Below are 19,163 nucleotides of genomic sequence, written 5' to 3'. Positions count from 1 at the left end.
TTATATAAATGAGCTTAGTGGTGTAGTCAGGGACAGGATTTTATCAGTCTATACCGAAACTCTACTTAGAACCACAACCCATTGAAAAATTATAATTAATATTTTTCTCCAATGCTTATTTTATATAAAAGAGAACGTATTGCAATTTTTTTTAACTGCTTTGGATTGTATTTGTGATGGATTGGGATAAGAGCTATAGGAATTAACTAATTTGACACGACTTGTTTTCGATGTCCAGATTTGACAGTCGCCTGTGTTAAAGTGGTTTCTGTAAGACAAGTCCTGCAGGTCTTACAGTTTACAAGTGCAATAACAATGAGGTAGTTCTGCTTAGCCGTTTGCCTCATGTTTATATTAGGAACACAGTCCAGGTTTCATTTTTCACATAGTTTATTCCCTGGAAAAAATATATGCATTGTCCTGCGTTGACTTCAGAATTAGTAGTAGACACAAGAATTTGTTTTGCTTGTGTAATTTTGATAATTGTTAGTTTTAACTCCGAATGAGGAAAGACACATTTTACATTGTCACTTCATAAGAATTTTATGTTTAGCTAAAGGTTCCAAATGTTTTTTATAAGATTACAATTGTGTTTTTTAGGGATGCACTGATACCATTTTTAAAGGCAGAGTGTTTTTTTTCCTGGTAATCGGCGATAATGATGCCTGTACCTGTTTTTTTTTGTGAGGTGGCAAGCGCAATTGTATATTTCTATAAATACACCTTCACTAACAATATATCAAACTTAACAAACTTTAGTTACAAATATTTAGAATTTTATGAGTGGAGATATAAGTGATCTGTTGGCTATTCATTAGGGATGCACCACTACCATTTTTTAAAGACCGAATACGAATACCGATATTTTTTTCCGGTACTCCCCAATACTGATGCCTGTATCTTTACACAACACAGTAAGAGAATTAAAAATAGAATAGCTTCATAATTACAATTTCACTTCAAACACATTATGGAAATATAATTATATAATAATATAATTATTTTATGTGCTTGTCACAAACGTTCAAAGCAAATTTCACAACAAATTGCAGTCAATTCCATCACAATTGTCGGTCTGGTATCGTGCATCCCTACTCTTCATCCATGAATCCTAGATAACTTTTTCAAATCAAATTATATTTTCATAATATAATTTTCAAATCAAAAATATATTTCAAAAATATAATATTTAAGTTTTTTATTTGCAAACAGAAAGTCAATCACACTTTAAATAATTGAACGTTTCTTGTAAAATTATTATATGTGCTCACATGTTGTATTGTGTGCATGCTTTTTTGGGGAAACTCCATTTTGGCTTTGTGATTATTATAAAACATAATTCAGCTCCATTTAATTAAAATTTTTTAACTTGAATCCACATGAAAAAGCTGTTTTTATAATACGCTCTGATTTGACGAGTCATTATAATTTGTTGAGCTCATTTAAGTGATTGTGGAATAACGTGACCTACGCTGGTATGTTTGTGATGTTGTTGCTCCACAGGGGTTTGTGTGTTTTTTTGCTTTTCTGATCCCTGTTGCTTTAATCCAATCTCAGTCTACCCCTCGGCATAGCTGACGTCCCAGCTCATTCGCCTGAAATACTACCTCAGTTAACATCTCAACTCACGACCAGTCATAGTATTATAAGGATGCTGATGCTGATGCCGTAGCCTCGTACACATGATGTAACCTGCTGTGTTACAGGACAAATTGGTGCAATTGTTTGTTGCCTCTCACAGTTATGTCACAGATGTGATGTGGTACTGATCTAGAGATTAATCTTCTTGTCTGATTCTGAGCGTGAAGAGGCCCTGTTGCCCTCAGATATCTTTTTTGAACATTTGAAGGGCACAGGCTTCGTTCTATCATCCTTTGAAGCGATACATAACCAGTTCTTGTTTAGAACCACATCCTTTAAAATATTTTTAAAGCCATAATTGTATGATTAGAATGATATTTGCTTTTATTTACTGTTCTAAAATGTTTGCATTCTTTCACTATTGCATGTAAGAACTGGTAGCTTTAAATTCATGAAATCTGTCATGTCAGTAGTTAAATGACGGTTGAATCAACTGAATGTTACTTAGCAGTAATGTAAAGTGGAATATGTTTTATTGAGAGCTGATGTTTTAATGCCAATCCATTTTTGATGCGTAACATTGAGTAAAAAAATCCATGTGACATTGATATGGTTAAAGTGTTGCATGATATCCTACTTGGAGCCAGACACTAGCAGTCAGTCAGTCTATATCTCCTGTCACATGTATTAGAATATAGCAGCACGCTGGGAGGTTGTTGCTAGGGGCAAGAAAGAGTGCTTGCGTGCATAAAGGTAAAGCTATTTTCATGCTTTTGGGTTTTGAGCAGCTCGGGATAATATCCCAAATATGGGTTGAATGTCATGCATAACAGTGGTTCATGATAAACCCAGTAAAGAATCCTAATCAAATGTCAGTTATGTTTATAAATTATAACATTATTCATTACACAGTACATTCTCAAGTAAACTTAGGAAGCTGATTATGGGGCAATTTACTTTAAAGTGTGTATATTAAAATAACATTTGAACTCTCACAATTTACTCACACTTGTGCCATCTCAGATGTCTATGACTAGGTTGAACATAAACAAACAATGGTATATTTAAATAATGTTTTGTTTTCTTCTTATCGGATTCAAAATGGTAAAGTTTCAAGACACTGTCAATGGAATTGAATTCTCCTGTTGTATTTTTTACACATTTTTATGAGAAGTTTCCAAAAACAGATCTTTCTATTTACTTTAAAATGCGGTAAAAAAACATCAAATTACAGAAAAAGACTGCAGCGTTACAAGAAAACAGGAAACATTTGTAGTCATATGGCAAAAGTTGTTTTACTGTATATTTATGTTGCCCTAGCTGCCGGAATTTTTATTTTAATCAATTTTTGAAATGCAAACAAAAACCGTCAAATTACAGAAGACATCACATTTACAAGTAAAACAACGAAAACCACGTAATTTACGAGAAAAAAGTTTCAGCTTCCGGAAAATTTTAGTTTTCTGTTATTCCATTATTTTTATTTAACACCGGAGCAAATACATCCTTTAAATTATTCCAAATGAAGCCATTGGGTTAGTGTGTCTTTTGAAACGAGACAATTCATTTGTGAGAGAAAACGTTTACAATTTTTAGCTTATGCAGTATTTATTTACATTTAGTCATTTAGCAGACGCTAAAATCCAAAGCGACTTACAGAGAGTTCAGGGAGCAACAAAGCGAATCTGACATACAGGAGCAATAGAACAATAGGTGCTTATACAAAGTCGCTAGTTTCCACAAAAGCCAATGTATATTGTGTTTATTGCCAAAAAACCATAGCAACATGAGGACAAGTTAAAATGATGGCAAAATTATTCTTTTTAATCATTTCATTTAATGTTGAATCTCATTGGATCTCACACCTCACGACCAGTTGTCATATGCTTTTTGCGTTTGATATGCGTTTACCCAACCAATATACCCAACTACCCAACCCAACTTGCATATGCGTTTACCCAACTTGTAAGACATTTGCAAAAATGTAAATGTAAATATGCAAGTTCTATCACATGAAATGAAAGAACCTATGTGATTTGAAATCGAAATGATTTAAATTATCAAAAGTATTATTGTATGTGGTAAGCTAAAGAAAATAAGTCATATACATGTGGTATGGCATGAAGATGAGTAAAAAAAACATAATTAAGTGAACTAGTGTATGAAATTTAGCGGCGTTTAGTGGTGAGGTTGCGAATTGCCTTAACGCAACGCGTTCTATGGATCACTTTGTGTTTAGGCTAAGAAACAACATGGCAAATTCCTTGCAAGAGGAGCCTTGATGTATAGAAATAGCTCAGTCTAAGGTAATAAAAACATAACACTTCATTATGTAAGGTCTTTATACAGCTCTGAAGACATAGTTATGTATATTATATTGCATTTCTGTCAATAGATCCTCCTTTTAATACATCTCCCGCACATGAATCTTTAAACTTCATTTCAACCCCCAGTGTAACTTTGTGTGAGAATAACCATATGGTGGTGTATATTTTTATAAAAAAAAATGTTTTAAGAAGTGTCAAAAGACAAGCCCAGGCTGGCTTGTTGTGCCACCACCTGCAAAGGCATGAATCCTGAAATGGCAGTGCCAGACCTCCTGGGGGACATGCGGTTTATAAACAGAGGTGTTGCTTGTATCCTCCCATACACCATGTGTTCTGCTGATGCCGGGCATGAGGTTTCACACTCTCAGCTTGACCTGACTTCACCACCCACTCATGGGAACCCGGTGATCCCAGGTGGCTCTTCTCGTGCCCGAGATTTTGGAAATGCTGCAGGCCAGCTCCAGTTTACGTGAGATTCGAAAAGTCTGTGTTTGTTGTTGGTGGCGTAGTAGCGTAGCGATCTCAGATGCAGAGTAGCTAATTGATTCGTGTTTGTTCTCTGAACGTGAGAGTCTGCTGTGACTGTGGTTGACTTGCACATTTCCTAAAGTGCAATAACACCCATCCAATGAAGAGATGAAATGAAAAAAAGGTATGATTTTATAATCCAGCCCAATAGTTTGTGAAAATTTTGAGCCTGGTGCACAGACAGTATGTCAGATCTTTGTATTTAGGTGAAACTGGGGCAAGTTGTCACAGTTCTTATAACTTAAAAAAAGTATTTATTTTAACCTAGAGAAAGAATAGTTGATTGAAGATGCAGATGTTGATCTTTTTGTAAATGGATGGATTAATAGTGTGTTGTAACTGGGGTAAATTGCCACAATGCCAAAAAGCTTTTGGGCTATCCAACAGTTTAAACACTAAATAATTAGATTGTACAATGAAAGAAACATAAAAAAGTATCAAAAAGATAAATAAAATGAAGAGACCATTGGGTATGGATGCTATAGGACCATATCATTTGCAGCACTAAAGCAAATAATCAGATATGTATTGATTCCTCTTGCTGTCAACTCACCCCCATAAATGAATGATTTGGATGGGTCCGTCCTTGACCAATGGTGCCCTTGTCAGCGCCCAAGTGATTAATTTCTGATTTTACAGCTCACAAGCTTACAGCGTGACTGTGCATTATGATCGGCGTCTGCACAGTGAACCCCACCCTCAAAAAGACAAGGCCCTTATCCTGCACCTGACCTGTCACTCACACCCATCTGTTCCTGTGGAAAGAGGCCAGACAATTGGAAACCACAGGATCTCTAGCCAAACTCTCTCTGCCACCCAGCAAACCCCATGATCCCACGGTGCATCTGTCACATGGTTCCTCGGTTTCATTTTGCTGATCTAGAATCATGCTTAGAAATCGGATTTAATTGCTGGATGGCACTATTTATGTTGCACAGGGTGGCGGACACCACACGGCAATATTGTGTAGATTGATTGCAAATTTTTATGGCCCCAAGCAATTGGTAAGGTATAAAAAGTGGCCCTGGGGAAAAATCCATTCGGCGATGCATTGCAATTCTGTCTCGAATGATTCTGGATCGATCCACAACAGGATTTTTTTGATTTATTATTATTCTTCAGCGATCTTTATTCATCACGATCTAATTCTGTTTAAAGATAAAGCTTATGCTGGACAAATTCTAACTGATTAACACAACAAATGTATAGATATACTGTACAAAATCACGTGCAAGACACCCTCTTGTCATTTCAAACCTGTATGACTTACTTTCTTTTGCAGAACACGTACACGTACAAACAGTGGTGGTAGGCCTGCCCATTGACTTCCATTGCTATTGTGTCTATACAATAGATTTGAATGGGTACCGCCGTCGCTCGGTTACCGACATTCTTCAAAATATCTCCTTTTGTGTTTCTCAGAAGAAATCATACAGCTTTAAAACGATTAAACCAGTTTTTGGGGATCCATCACATTAATATCCAATGACCAATAATATTTTCTTCAACATCATAAAGGTGAAGAAAGAAACAATAACTCTGTGTTTTTTTACACATGCATGATTTACTTTCTTTCGCAAAACACAAAAGTATATTATAATATATATAGATATATTGAAGAATGATCTGTTCACTTCTATTCCATGGACACATGACATGAAAAAAGTCAATTTGCCTCACTAACTCATTTAAAATATCTTCTTTTGTTTTCTGGAATAGAAAGAACCAATTACCATTTGTATTAGCGCAATTTGACTCAAATATTATGATTTACATTATGATGCATGAGCATAATATCTAAACAAATGTATCAATTCAATAATTCAGTTACGTGATAAAGGCATTGTTCACACTCCCATTCGGTTTCAATTATTGCATTAAGTACTTTGCGTTATTTGTTTGAATGTTTACTGCCCGCACATGCTGCTTCAAAACAAAGCTTAGCCAGTGAAAATAAATCACCAAAAAAAGAGCTGCACACAATGAAGAGAGAGAGAGAGAATGAAGAGAGAGAGAGAGAGAGAGAGAGGGTGGGGGTAGGAAAGATAGGGCGAGTGAGGGAGAAAGAGAGCGAGCCAGAGAGTCAGGGCGGGAAAAGCCTGCTCGGTTGAGCGGTATTAACACGGCGTAGCAATTTCATCCTCCCAAACGTGATCTCCTTTAACAACCGCGAGCGCTCAAATGCCTGTTGCCAGGTTACCGTCCAGCACTGTGAAGCGCGGCATCGCGTACGGCATGGCGAAGAGCTGCTGACTCGCGCCCGTCTCTGAATAATGAATAACCGATGCATTCACAACCGGGGGAACGCGATGAATAGGCGAGTGTGATCGCGATCGAGTCCGCAGCGTTGTCGCTGGAGCCGGGGGAAGCCATGCAGCTTCAGTCTGCAGCGCAGTGCAAGGTGTCCGGGTTCATACTGAAGGAAAGATGCGCCCTGTCTTCAAAAATGGAAGTGCACCGGTACGTAGGAACGCTCGGGGTCTGTTTTTGATATGAGCAACTGTTGAATATTGTATTAAAAGCATCTCTATTTGAATGCGTCCTTAATGGACCTTATATTGCCAATCGTATTGTTGGAAGGGTGCACAGAAATTGCGTAAGGGCTGGAAAATGGCATCATTTGGAGTCACATTGGTGTTTAATTTCTGCATCATTGCTGGTTGTCTGTGTTTGGGGTTATGGCTTTAACAAAACCGTGATTGTGCAGATTGTGAGCTGCTTTAGGAAGTGTGGTGGAAAATGTTTACAGTTTCATTTACTCTTATAGCTCCCTGTGGAATGGATGCAAGATACGCAAATTGGCCTATAAAGCGTTTGGCAAGCCAGCAACATTTGTGTACTGCAAATTCAGCCATCAAACATTGATAGGTAGCTATCTCCCTTGTGCGAATCTTTTCATTCCAACCAAATTTGACCTGCTGCCCATCATTTTGCTCTCTTCAGTATCATTGAAAGTGTATTTTCTGATATAAATGTTTTCAAACACATTGAAAGGTATTTGTGGACATTGTGTTTCCCCATGTATAGGGTGGTGTTTTATAAACCATGCTGCCACTCGCAGCCGTGACTAACTTATCTCTTGTGACGTTTTTAGTGGGAACCTCCGTGCATGCAAAAGGTGGCGGATGGTTGTGGTTGGTGAGAGAACGGCAGCGTGTCGGATGCTTCCATAAAGTGCTCGATGGAGAAAAAACAGGTCGCTTTCAGCACTCACCTGCCGATTTCTTAACACCCCAACTCCATTTAAAAACAGGAAATTGCATTGCTTGTGTAAACAAGGTGTGACCATCACACCTGCTTTTTTGAATGCTGTAGGTCATGGGGTGTTGCTAGTTTAGAGAAGAGCTGGTGCTGTTTAATGGCTTTAGGGTATGTTGCTAGATTGTCTTAAAACGTCTTAGTTAACCTAAAGCTGATTTGTTTTGACAACACTCCATTTACTCCAGCTTAAACGCTCACTAAAGCATTTTTAAGCACTTTCAGTGTTTATTGTTCTTTCTTGTTTTTCTCAATTGAGTATTATGTGCTAGATAGAATGACTAGCCTGTATGTTTGTTTACATTTATAGGTCAACAGTTTTCCCATTGACCAGAAGTTTGAATAATTGATGAAAACTATAATGTCATAAAAATGTATTGTTATCTAACGTTGTTTATCCTTTTCTTAGTGGGACTGATTGAGCCATTTATAAAATTTAGAAGGGTTTAGGTTATGTTTACATCACAACAATGTACTACAGAATGTATGACGTTTTCACAAATTAGCATTTTTGTAGTTTGCACTAGCATAGATAAAAGCATAGATAACATTATTTTTATATTCAGTTTGCAAATGTTTGGGTTCTCAGCCCTCCGAAATGTAAATAAATAAACATAATGCATAAATAGTTTTGCCTTATAGTTGAAAACTCTCTTTAGTTTGAGAGAGCTTGAGGTTTCCATGATGCCGTCAAACCTCGCAGTCATGTCAAATTTTTTATTGTGTGTGTTGGACATTAAAGTCCCTATTTTCCCTACAGTTCATAAACATCTTCTTTAAAGGGATAGTTCAGCCAAAAACTCCAATTTGCGGTTTATTTTTCACCCTCAGGCCATCCAAGATTTAGGTGATATTTTTTCTTCAGTAGAACCATAAAGAAAAGTGTTTGGTAAATCCGCAGCCCTCTCTGCTTCATATAATGGGAGTATATGGGGTCCGTCATTCTAAGAATTCCTAAAGCACATAATTCCAAAAAGCTCACCTGGCGACATGTGGACTTTTCGTGAAGTGACTCGCTTGATATTTTCATAAATTTGATAATTTAAATTTGAAATTTAATAATATTAGCCATACTCTACACAGCAAATTGGAGTTTTGGGCTGAACTATCCCTTTAATGTCTTGCATGTAAAGCTGTGTGGATTACACACAAAGATGGCGTATGGCCGCTGTCAAGTGTATTTAGCATTTCAATATTTTGGCTGTTATATGTTTCAGTGATCAGTAAACATATAAAACTCCTGAAGCCATTTTAGCAGCAACAACATAAACAATATGTGGCCCTAACTTAACTTCCGGTATAGCTTAATATAGAATCTGTTATTGTTGAGTAGTTTTAAATGTATGTATTACAATTTTTATACAATTAAATATCAATATAAATGAATATTAATTGAAAATAAATTGCTTTATTATAACTAAACACAGATTGGAAGTTAACTTCGGGGCAGTGGGTTCATTCGATGAAACAGTCTATAGAATGGTATTTACAAAAACAATGAGAATGTATATTTCAAACTTCAAAGCAGGTGTCTTTGCCTAAATAGAAAGGTCCCAATTACGAAGCAATGAGCACTCTGCTCATATTGGCCTCTGTCCTTTTAAAAGCATGTTCTTGTCCTCATGCCAGTGGCTTAAAAGCAGGCTTGACTCACAAATAGATGCCCATGCGAGGATGAGATCACCGGGGCTGTTTATGCTGTGATGATGTCTCCCATTGTCCTGCAAAGCATGGCATGAATGAATCTGTACCGGCATCCACCAGAACGAGCGTTCTGCGTGACTCATGGTTGTGAGTGGAGTTTATTTTTAAGCCAGTTTTTGCAGTTTCTGTGGAGGTGGTGAGATGTTGGCAGCTCAGGAACTCTCCATATCAGCTGCAAAGACTGGCATCACGATAGTAAGGATGCCAAGGTTTAACGGTGAGCGGGTATTAATGCATTCAAGTCCTTTTAGTGTTTTGGTGTAGCATAAAAGTGTACAATCGACCCGCAAATTGTCTCACAGATTTCTTATCAGTTTGTATATGCGAGACGATCGTGCGCTCAGAGCACAGTGTTGTACAGGAAGACAAAGGGCGAGCACAAGAGAAGCCTGGATGTCTTTTTTTCGCCTTCATACTGAATCTTTTTCCCAGTGTTATGTAGGAGCTACGCATAAAATCCACCCACGTAGAAGTGTTGCTAAGGTGATGGCTTTAATTCCTCAGCCTATAAAAAGACCAAAAGAGAGCAAAAAAAAAACCTAACTGAAGATTGTGACTTATGAGAATGTCTCTTATGAGTATCACTACAGAGACGAAAATCTGTGTGGCAGGGCTTTACAATGCAAGCAAATGATGAGAATGAGAGATTGCGCATGCTTATGTTGTAGTCTTTTGGTAGCAACGTGTTAAGTTTGACAGAATACATGACAAATATACACCTTAAAATGGAGGAAATGAAATGCACGGCTAAACAGATAAAGTATGAATGCCAAGGAAAGCAAGCAGACTGTAAAAATTATTTTGTGCTTCAAATTACATTTAAGAAAAATGGGATACAGCTATTTTGTGAAGGGAACTGTAAATTTTATAGCAAGCATTTTATGAAACCTAAAGACACATTCAGAAATGTAAATGTTTTTTATTTGCATGATTCAGCGAAATTGCAGGTTGCAGATTGGAAAAGCAATAAAACTATAGTTTATGAGTAAGATTTCTTCATATCTTTATCTTATCTTCTAGTTCTAGGATCTGAGGCTGAAAAATAAAAGTAATAAAATCTGTGTTTGTATATAAACGACGTTTATAAGACTGGAAAGTTCAGTTAAAGGTGCTGTGTATCATTTTTCTGAAGGATCTACTGACAAAAATGCTATATAGTATAATATACAAAACTATGTCTTCAGAGATGTATAAAGACCGTACATAATGAAGCGTTATGTTTTTATTACCTTGTTCTGAGCTATTTCATTTTCTATTTTCAAACATGGTGGTTCCCCTTGCATGGAATTTGCCTTATTTTTTCTACAGTAGTCCTAAACAGACAAAACGCTCTACAGAGAGCATTTCGTAAATACGTTATCATCTACGGCAAAGAAGGTAAAATGTTAACGAAGACTTTGTCCTGTGTCAGCCACCGGAGTGCTTTGAAAGGTAGGGGTGGCCACTAAATCTCATACACCTTTAAGGTTTTATTCAGCTATTTAAAAAAAACGACATATCGTTTTTGTAAATTCTTGATAAGAACATGTTCAATGTGCTTCATTCTTCAACGTTTTCTATTTTCCTCAACAGGTATTGTCTAAAACCTTTGAAAACTTGTTACTTGTTATAGCGCTTCTTGAGTCCCTGGGATGAATTGGTCCGTTTTCTTCAACATTTTAGGTCGCTTTGGATAAAAACACGCTAAATGTACTTTATAATAGCCCCTTGGACAAAACATGTTTGTAGTTAATGCGTCACTTGATAATAGCCATAAAGGAACAGCAACATTTCGAAATTTCTCACCTCTGATGACTACTTCCTGTTTAATGCTCTAGCTCGTAAACATCTACATTTTATAATAGATTCTAATCTTAGTCATAGTCTTATACTTAACAGTTTTATAATTAAATCCCCCGGTTCATTCAGCGATCTGTCAGCGATTCTTGGTTGGTTATTAGTCCCTGTATGCTGGTTTTACCTTGTGGCTGTGAGACGTTCTGCATCTCGCAGTGGGAGTCGGAGCCTATTTCCAGCTCGCTGTAACACCTCCGCCATGCCGCGGACCCTCGGGCTTCCTGCGAGCAGTCAGTTCTCAGCCTGAGCCATGGCTATTACACGAGCCCAGGTTTAAAATAGCTTCTGTCTGCTCTCTCTCACGCACCTGTGGCTAGTTGAGTAGGTAAAAAGCAGCAGGAAGGTTATTTTAAGACTCTGTAGCCCTAAAAGGGGATTTTCAGGATCCTTTAAATTGAGATGTTTAGACCTCAGGTGTAGTTGCTATGGTTTAGGTTGCCATATGGCTTGTTTATTTATTTTGCCATTAAAAGGGATAGTTCACCCAAAAAGTAAAATTCTGTCATACATTTCGAACATGTATGGTTATCTTTCTTCTGCAGAACAAGAAAAAATATATTTTGGAGAATGTTGGTAACAGATTGTTGATAATATCATCGCTTTAAGAGTAAAATGTTTTTTTTCTAGATTAAGTTTTATGCAAACTATTCCTAAATGGATTTCCTTAAAAAGAGTAAATGCTGTGGCTTTAGTGAATGAGGGTGGAGCTATCTGATGGTTTTGACCAATGCCAAACCGGGAATGGCTGGAGATTGGTTTTGAGGTTGAGTTTGTTTTTGCATGTCCCTTTGGTGATGCTAGTGGTGCAGAAAGTATAAACTTATGTAGACAATATTTGTCTCATTCATATAAGAAATGGTATGATATTAAACGATTTACAGTGTAATCTGAGCGCTTTGCCCTTGAAGTTCTTTGATTTATCAGTTTGAGAAGTTGCAGTTCAACAAATACAAAGATTGTACAGTCTTCTGAAAAAACAAAGAACCTTTGTGTCAGTGTTTGTGTTATGCTGTGTTTCTTTATTTTTTGCTGACTTTCCTCAAGACCTTGACAATACATGAGGAATCCTTCGGTGTCTTTGCAGGATTGTTTTAGATCTTATTGTGGTCCTGGGGCCAGACGTCTGCTTGACTTTCGAGGCCATCTGAATCCTTGTTGTTTGCTGGAGTCTCATTGGATTTGCGATGCGACTTTGAGGTGGCAGCTTGTTAGAGTTGGTGTTGGACAATTTGAGCCGTGTAAACAAACAGTGTTAAAGAGCGAGAGTGCCCGAGTTACTCTTGTCGACATACATGATTCATGTCAGCCCTTCATAGCAAGGTGCAAATGTTTTATAACTCACAAGCTGGGTTGGGCTTTTAATATTACACGTAAGAAGTAAAATATAGTTGAAAGAATTGTATTTAGATTTAAAGTTTTACTAAGCATTCACGTTCAACACATTGGCTATTATAATTTTGTCCCTGGCACATTGTCAATATGCAGAATCCACATCTGTGTTTATGGATGCAATGGCAATGTCATTTACTTGTGTAGATTATTTGTGAATGAGTCTGTTACACAGGCGAAGACAATGAAGCTGTCATCAAGGACGTTCGTTTGAGTCATGCAGAAGGTTGATGGTGATTTCTCCTGATGTTGCAGGCACTTGGTTGCATAATCAGATCCTGTTTTACCATGCTCTTCCCCAGAGTGCTTTCTCTCATGTCACTGCAGCCTCAGCATGAAGCGCACTGATGCTGTTTTTTTTGGCTATGGGATGTTAATACGACAAGGAATTGAGAACATTTCCTGATTGTGTTGTTGCAGTTTAATATCAGAGGGTTTTTGATCAGACTGTGTCGTTGTATTTATTTAGACTCTTATTAGGGCTGGGACTATATTTTTATGCTCCGTTTTGCAATGAATTATGATTAAATGCCGCCACATCCGAAAGCCAGATGGCGCTCTCCGAATATGGGTCACAGAAGAAGAACGATTTACACACATGGGCTGCATCCGAAATACTTCCATGCTATATAGTTGGCGAAAATGGGTCACGTGACTATAAAACATGGCGGAAGAAGTGTGTCCAAAATGTATACATACTACTCCCACTCATACTATATACAATGTTTTAGATAGGTACTTATTCAAATTCAGTACCTACTGTCACAGTATGCGATTTCGGATCCAGCCGTAGTTCCAGGAAATGCCAATGTTCATATTTTATTGCTGTTTTTCAAACCTATTCATGTATTTTCATGATAATAAAGTATATTTATGATGATGCTGTTTGACAAATATTGCGATAAACGATAAAATCTCATAGTGATTTTAGATCAAGCACTACTTCCTACTAGGGTTGTCACGGTAACATAAACATGTCTTATGATACTATACCAGCTAAAGTATCTCGATACCAAGTAGTATCATGGTGCTGTGCCATGTTCATAATTCAAATCTATACATAAAACACAGATTTAGATGAAACATTTTGTATTTACTATAGTAAACTCTATTATACTTTGCACTAGAAATGTTGTTGTATTAAATGTAGTAATTGAATAAATTGAAGCAAATTGTAGTCTATAAAGGGAAATATTAGGCTTGTAAATGCAAAACTAAGACGGCCAGTACGTGGCGTAAATTTTCCACTGAGTAAGTGAATCATTTGACCAACTCGTTCAAAACGCTAATTTGAATCATTAACTCATCCAAGTCACTCAAAACACACATTCCTTTAGGAGATAAACACTGCAAAAAGGCATATGTTAGTGTTCAAATGAATATTAATGCGCATATGCAACATTAACTACGATGCTACCGTTTCAAAATTAGAGCGGCAAATAAAGCTTCGCGTTTTGGAAAGCTCACCTCCATGTTGTCTGTTCGCATTCTTGGAATGAAACTAAAGAGAGATTATTCATTTGAAGGGTATGAAAGTGAAACTGAATGAACATGAATCAGAATAACGTATTGGCTCCGGCAGGAGGAATTTGTCTTGGTTGACAATGAAGGTCACAAGAAACTATGGACCAATATGGTGATACAAAACTTAAAGGAGCAGTTTGCCCAGAAATAAAAATTCTATCACCGTTTACTCACAATGTCTTTGTTATGATGAACACAGAGAAATAGATTTGAGAGAATGCTTGTAACCAAACAGTTCTCAGCCACCACTGACAACCATTGTAGGAAATTGCTTTCTAATTTCTTCGTTGAACATAAAAAATGTATATTTTGAAGAATGTAGGAAAGTAAAAAGTTCCGGGCCACTTTTGACAATCGTTTTTATTTTTCCTACTATGGTAGTCAATGGTGGCCAAGACATGTTTGGGTACAAACATTCTTCCAAATATCTAATTTGTCTCTAATCTAATCTGTAATTTATACAGATTTGGCAAACCCAGAGGGTGAGTAAATGACAGAATGTTTATTTTTGGGTGAACTGTCCTTTAGTGTTTTTTTAATGAGTTCAAGTAAGGCTTTTTTTATCTAGTTCTTCCCTGTTAGCATGTTTCTTCTCTGACTCTCTTCCATCAATTACACCATAATATAGTGTGGAGCTCCGGAGACTCGCCCGCTGTGCTCCGGCACGCTCATTCCTTAATTAAAGTGCAGGGATTGGTCTCAGTGGACAGTCCTGTTAGATTAGCCCTTATCTGAGAGGCGGATGATCCCGGGATCTCATCTCAGTCGTCAGTTAAATTTTGCAGGGAAGCAAAACAAAACACTTGACAATCTGTCAGTGTATATTCTGAAGTGCTTTGTCATGATTATTTATTTCACCCGATTGACTTTGCTGTCAGCCGGTGGCGTCTGATTTGAAAGCGTTTCGCTCTCCCCATTTATGTGTAGCACATGAATATTAAGTGACTTGAACATTCTTCGTAAATGATGTCAGTGTAGGTCCGGTACACTTGTGTTAAGTTTTTCCAAGCTTATCATGTCTTTGAAAACTTGAAAGACTATATTCAGTTTCTGTCACTCAACGGGTAGATAAAGTGGTGATAACAATGCTAAGTTCATGAGTTTTCCAGGCACACACACAAAACGCAATGTAAATGTAATATTCAATTCAGCCATCGCTATCGGTTTATTTTTTTAGTCCACGTTTGATGTTTAATATAAATGACATTTACATTTAGTCATTTATCAGTCTTTTAGAATTAGACAATATAAGCAGTTTGTGCAACAAAAGAACAACAATGCATAAGTACATTAAAACTGGTCCACAGTATACAAAGCTAGAAATGTCCTTTTTGGGGGGGATAGGAAAGTAGAGAAGATGAAGAAGACTGTACTAATGGGTCAGATGTTGATGGAAGAGATGTGTTTTTTTAGCCGATTCTTAAAGATGAGAAGCAATACTTTTTTCCACTGATTCTCAAGTGTGGGGCCGGGGCTTACTATCCTGAAAACCTAACTTGTAAGCGCTAGCTTTTAGCACTTGTCGCTTTTCCGTTTCAAATGTGGTCAGAACCTTTATATATCGCAAAAAGTGACATGTCTGTTACGTTTTCAAGGTTTCTATATAAAGGGGAATGTGAGCTCAAGGTGAGAGGGAATGTGAGCTCAAGGTGAGAGCACTTTCTCACTTCTCGCTCTTTCATTTTTTCCACCAGCACATGATGCACTTCTGCTCAAAGTGCAGACTGCTTTTAGCAGCTCTTTTCTTAATCTATTAAAGCTGTAAATAATTTAGCGTCATATGCAAGGTGAGTTCTAGCCTAAAGTGTAAAATGTGTGGAGAGCGACATGGGAATTGAGTTTCAGTGTTTACACTTAATGGGTGACTGCATAATGAACGATTGACCTATAAAGTTGAACTGCACTTGAATGCAAATGCGGAATCACACAGCGGATTGCAACTTATCCGTGGTTTAAAGCTATTTGCAAGGGAAAACAATTAACTTCAACCATTGGCGGTTCATTTCAGCTGTTTATTCTGTACATTGAATGCACAGATTTATTGCCACTTCACGTAAATTGAGGTGTTGTCTTTTTTCTGTTTCGATCCATTGAAGCTTAATGTTGGCTAATTTAGTTTTCTGTTGTTTGATAATGCCTCTGCCTTTTTCTTTCTCTCTCCAGCGAGCAGAGTATCTGTCAGGCGCGGGCCGCTGTCATGGTATATGACGACGCCAATAAGAAATGGGTTCCGGCCGGCGGATCCACGGGCTTCAGTCGAGTCCACATCTATCACCACACGGGCAACAACGCCTTCAGAGTAGTGGGCCGTAAGATTCAGGACCACCAGGTAAGAGAGCTGAAACTATGGGGGTAATTGAGTTTGAGAAAATTCTGTGCTAAATTCTAATGCTTGTGTTCTCTTTGACAGGCAGATGGCATGTTATTAATTATGATTCAATATTATTACATTATATACTTTACTGTATTTATTGCTTTTTAGCACTAGGGACTATATGCAGTTGTGTATTGTGAGTATACTAAAGGCTGAAGGGTGTTTTGTTAAGCACATTGTGCATCTAGTCAGACAATTGGGATCCAGTTGTTCATTTGGGAGACTGTCCACTGGGCCTGCCGGCTTCCAATGCAGAGACGGGTCTTGTTTCACTGCAGTACATGCAATGACCCATGACATTGACACATGACACATGGCAGGGTTTCGTGACTCAAAGCATCACAGGGTAGATTAAGGAGAATCTCATTGCAACGCCTGATGTGATTGCGGAAATATTATGCATGGCTACGTTTCAGGAAATACTGTTGATTCTTTTCAAGTCCAGTCTGGAAATTCAAAAAGGTCTATGTGAGCCAAACAACTAATTTTCAAGATTTGGAAAACCTGTTATGTATCGTATTGAGAGTAATGGCCAGAGTACACCAAGAAATTCTAGCAACTATTTTTCTATTCATCATTTGACCTAACAATAGGAGATGCTAAACAAAACTGCTTGGAGTTGGAGAACAGCTTACCAAGCAATCTAAAAATACATATATTTCTCAGCTAATACCTGAAGAAAAACATGCGCTTTCATGATCAAATGCCGAAATCAATTTAGCTGCCTTCTTATTCCCTGCTGCATCTGTCCAAAGGTCTATTCATATTTCTGGATTAACTAATGAACCGTGTCTACTGCACTGAATGGAATACGTAGCAAATTGAACACGTTTTCACATGTGATTTATGTCCATGCAGGAACTGTATGTTTGGACAGGAAGCCGTTTGTCTTTGGTTTTGAGGTGGGAATTGCCGAGATACATTTTCTACACAGTGCCATTTGAACACCATTAACGTATGTTAAATAGAAATGCCATGATCAAGTTCAGGAAACACAATGTGGCAATAAAATCTTCAAGGGTAAAAACGTCTTGTTAAAAAATTGCTATTTTTTATTGGGAGTTTTAAAGTTGATGAGGTTGTTAAATCATTATTTTGGAGAAATGTGCATGTGTTTTGCGTAAACAGTATATGCTGCTTCAGCACCCCTTTAACCCTCAGTCGCAATTATGTTTTTTTGTAAACTCCCTGATGTGATGGACCGGATTTCATTAACTGAATCTGCAATTTTAACAACCATAAATGTAGTGTTTGACTAAGGGAGATCCTGTTAATGTTAGAGCTTAAGATGCATTTTTGTTGCCCTCTAGGATGCTGTGTAGGCCGGCGTTTCCTTTCGAAAAGTAATTAAATGTCTTAAATCTTTGTTTCGCGTGGAGAATGCAGTCTAGTTAAAAAAAAGGATTGGATGAAGCTTCCAATATCTGAGCGCCGTGTAGTGAACTCTTTCATGACAAGCATAACAATGTGACTATAGTCAGAGGTCTTCAATGCTGTCATTTTGTCTGCAAAAAATTCTTGGAAGGCTTTTTTTTAATGAGTTTTAAGAATGACTGATATTTCTTTGGCCCTGAAACCTTCCATTTAATCATGTCATTCACCAACTCTGCATTAGATTCTTTGCACAGTACAAGCAAGCACAAACAAAACTTGTCTTTGCATTAGTCCCATGAAAAATAAATAAAAACATAAAGTATAGTAAACTATTACAAGGCACTTTGGTATTTACAATGGTGGAGAAATTAAGATATACAGTTTTACCTGGAAAATTTACTTGTTTTTGCATTTGCTTTATTCACTTTTCTTTAAATTCATTTTAGTTTGCCCCATAAATATTTAACAGAGCTTAATTAAGAATTGTAAATGTCCTTATAAGGGGTCATGTCAAAGACTTATTTTTATTTATTGTTAAAAAAAAGTTTTTATTATTATTTAGCGATTGCTCAGTGATTTGCATTGTTTCTCATTTTAATGCATAAGAAAACAGCCAATTTATTTAATTATTTATAATATTTTCCCTATCCCTTAGAATTGAAAGTGATGTTGAATGTATCATATTTGATTTATTATATATTATATTATATATTGAATATTATATTATATTAAAACAAGTGGTTTCTTATGTATTGGAGGGTGGTGTTGGGTATATTATAGTTGGCACCCATCCTTCAGTTAAGCCTTTTTGCAAAGCTTCTATTGCATTTCTAGACATCTGCAAGGCTTCAAATGAGTTCTTTTAATATACAGACTATCAATGTCTATGAATGCTATTCAGTGAAAGCTATTTGGTGAGTTTTAGATGCAGAGATGTACGATATGGCAAAAGTTAGAATTTTGATATATTTCTTAATTTTGGTAAGGAAATTAAAGGAGTCATTTGACGTGGCTAAAACGAATATTATTGTTTGCTTTACATGTAATACAATGTGTATCCATGATTTAAGGACATACCATGCATCTTTGCTCCGCCTCTCTGAAACGGGCTGATATTTTACAAAGCAAATTTTTTACAAAGGTGTGCTATGATTGGCCAGTTCACTAGTGCGTCGTGATTGGTCCCATACTGCACGGAAATGTAATGCCTCTTACCATATTCGGAACATCAGGTTGCACCGGCAACGGTACAATGAGATTTACAAGAC

The 19,163-nt window shown here is 37.1% G+C and overlaps 1 protein-coding gene across 4 annotated transcripts in view; it reads left to right on the top strand.

Annotated features, from left to right (window-relative positions):
- Window positions 1-19,163, top strand: part of enah (ENAH actin regulator) — an 81,987-nt gene that overhangs the window by 18,801 nt on the left and 44,023 nt on the right. For 2 of the 4 annotated variants that reach the window (XM_056764308.1, XM_056764302.1), the window contains exons 1-2: window positions 6,501-6,896; window positions 16,311-16,476. In XM_056764308.1, the coding sequence (XP_056620286.1) occupies window positions 6,808-6,896; window positions 16,311-16,476 (255 nt within the window). In that variant the 5' untranslated portion in view covers window positions 6,501-6,807. Of the gene's footprint in view, window positions 1-6,500; window positions 6,897-16,310; window positions 16,477-19,163 lie in introns of those variants that run through there. The other 2 variants (XM_056764304.1, XM_056764303.1) reach the window with 1 other exon arrangement.

The sequence above is a fragment of the Triplophysa dalaica genome, chromosome 13, assembly GCF_015846415.1.
Source record: "Triplophysa dalaica isolate WHDGS20190420 chromosome 13, ASM1584641v1, whole genome shotgun sequence".
NCBI lineage: Eukaryota > Metazoa > Chordata > Actinopteri > Cypriniformes > Nemacheilidae > Triplophysa > Triplophysa dalaica.
This window is presented reverse-complemented; position numbering and strand designations above follow the sequence as displayed.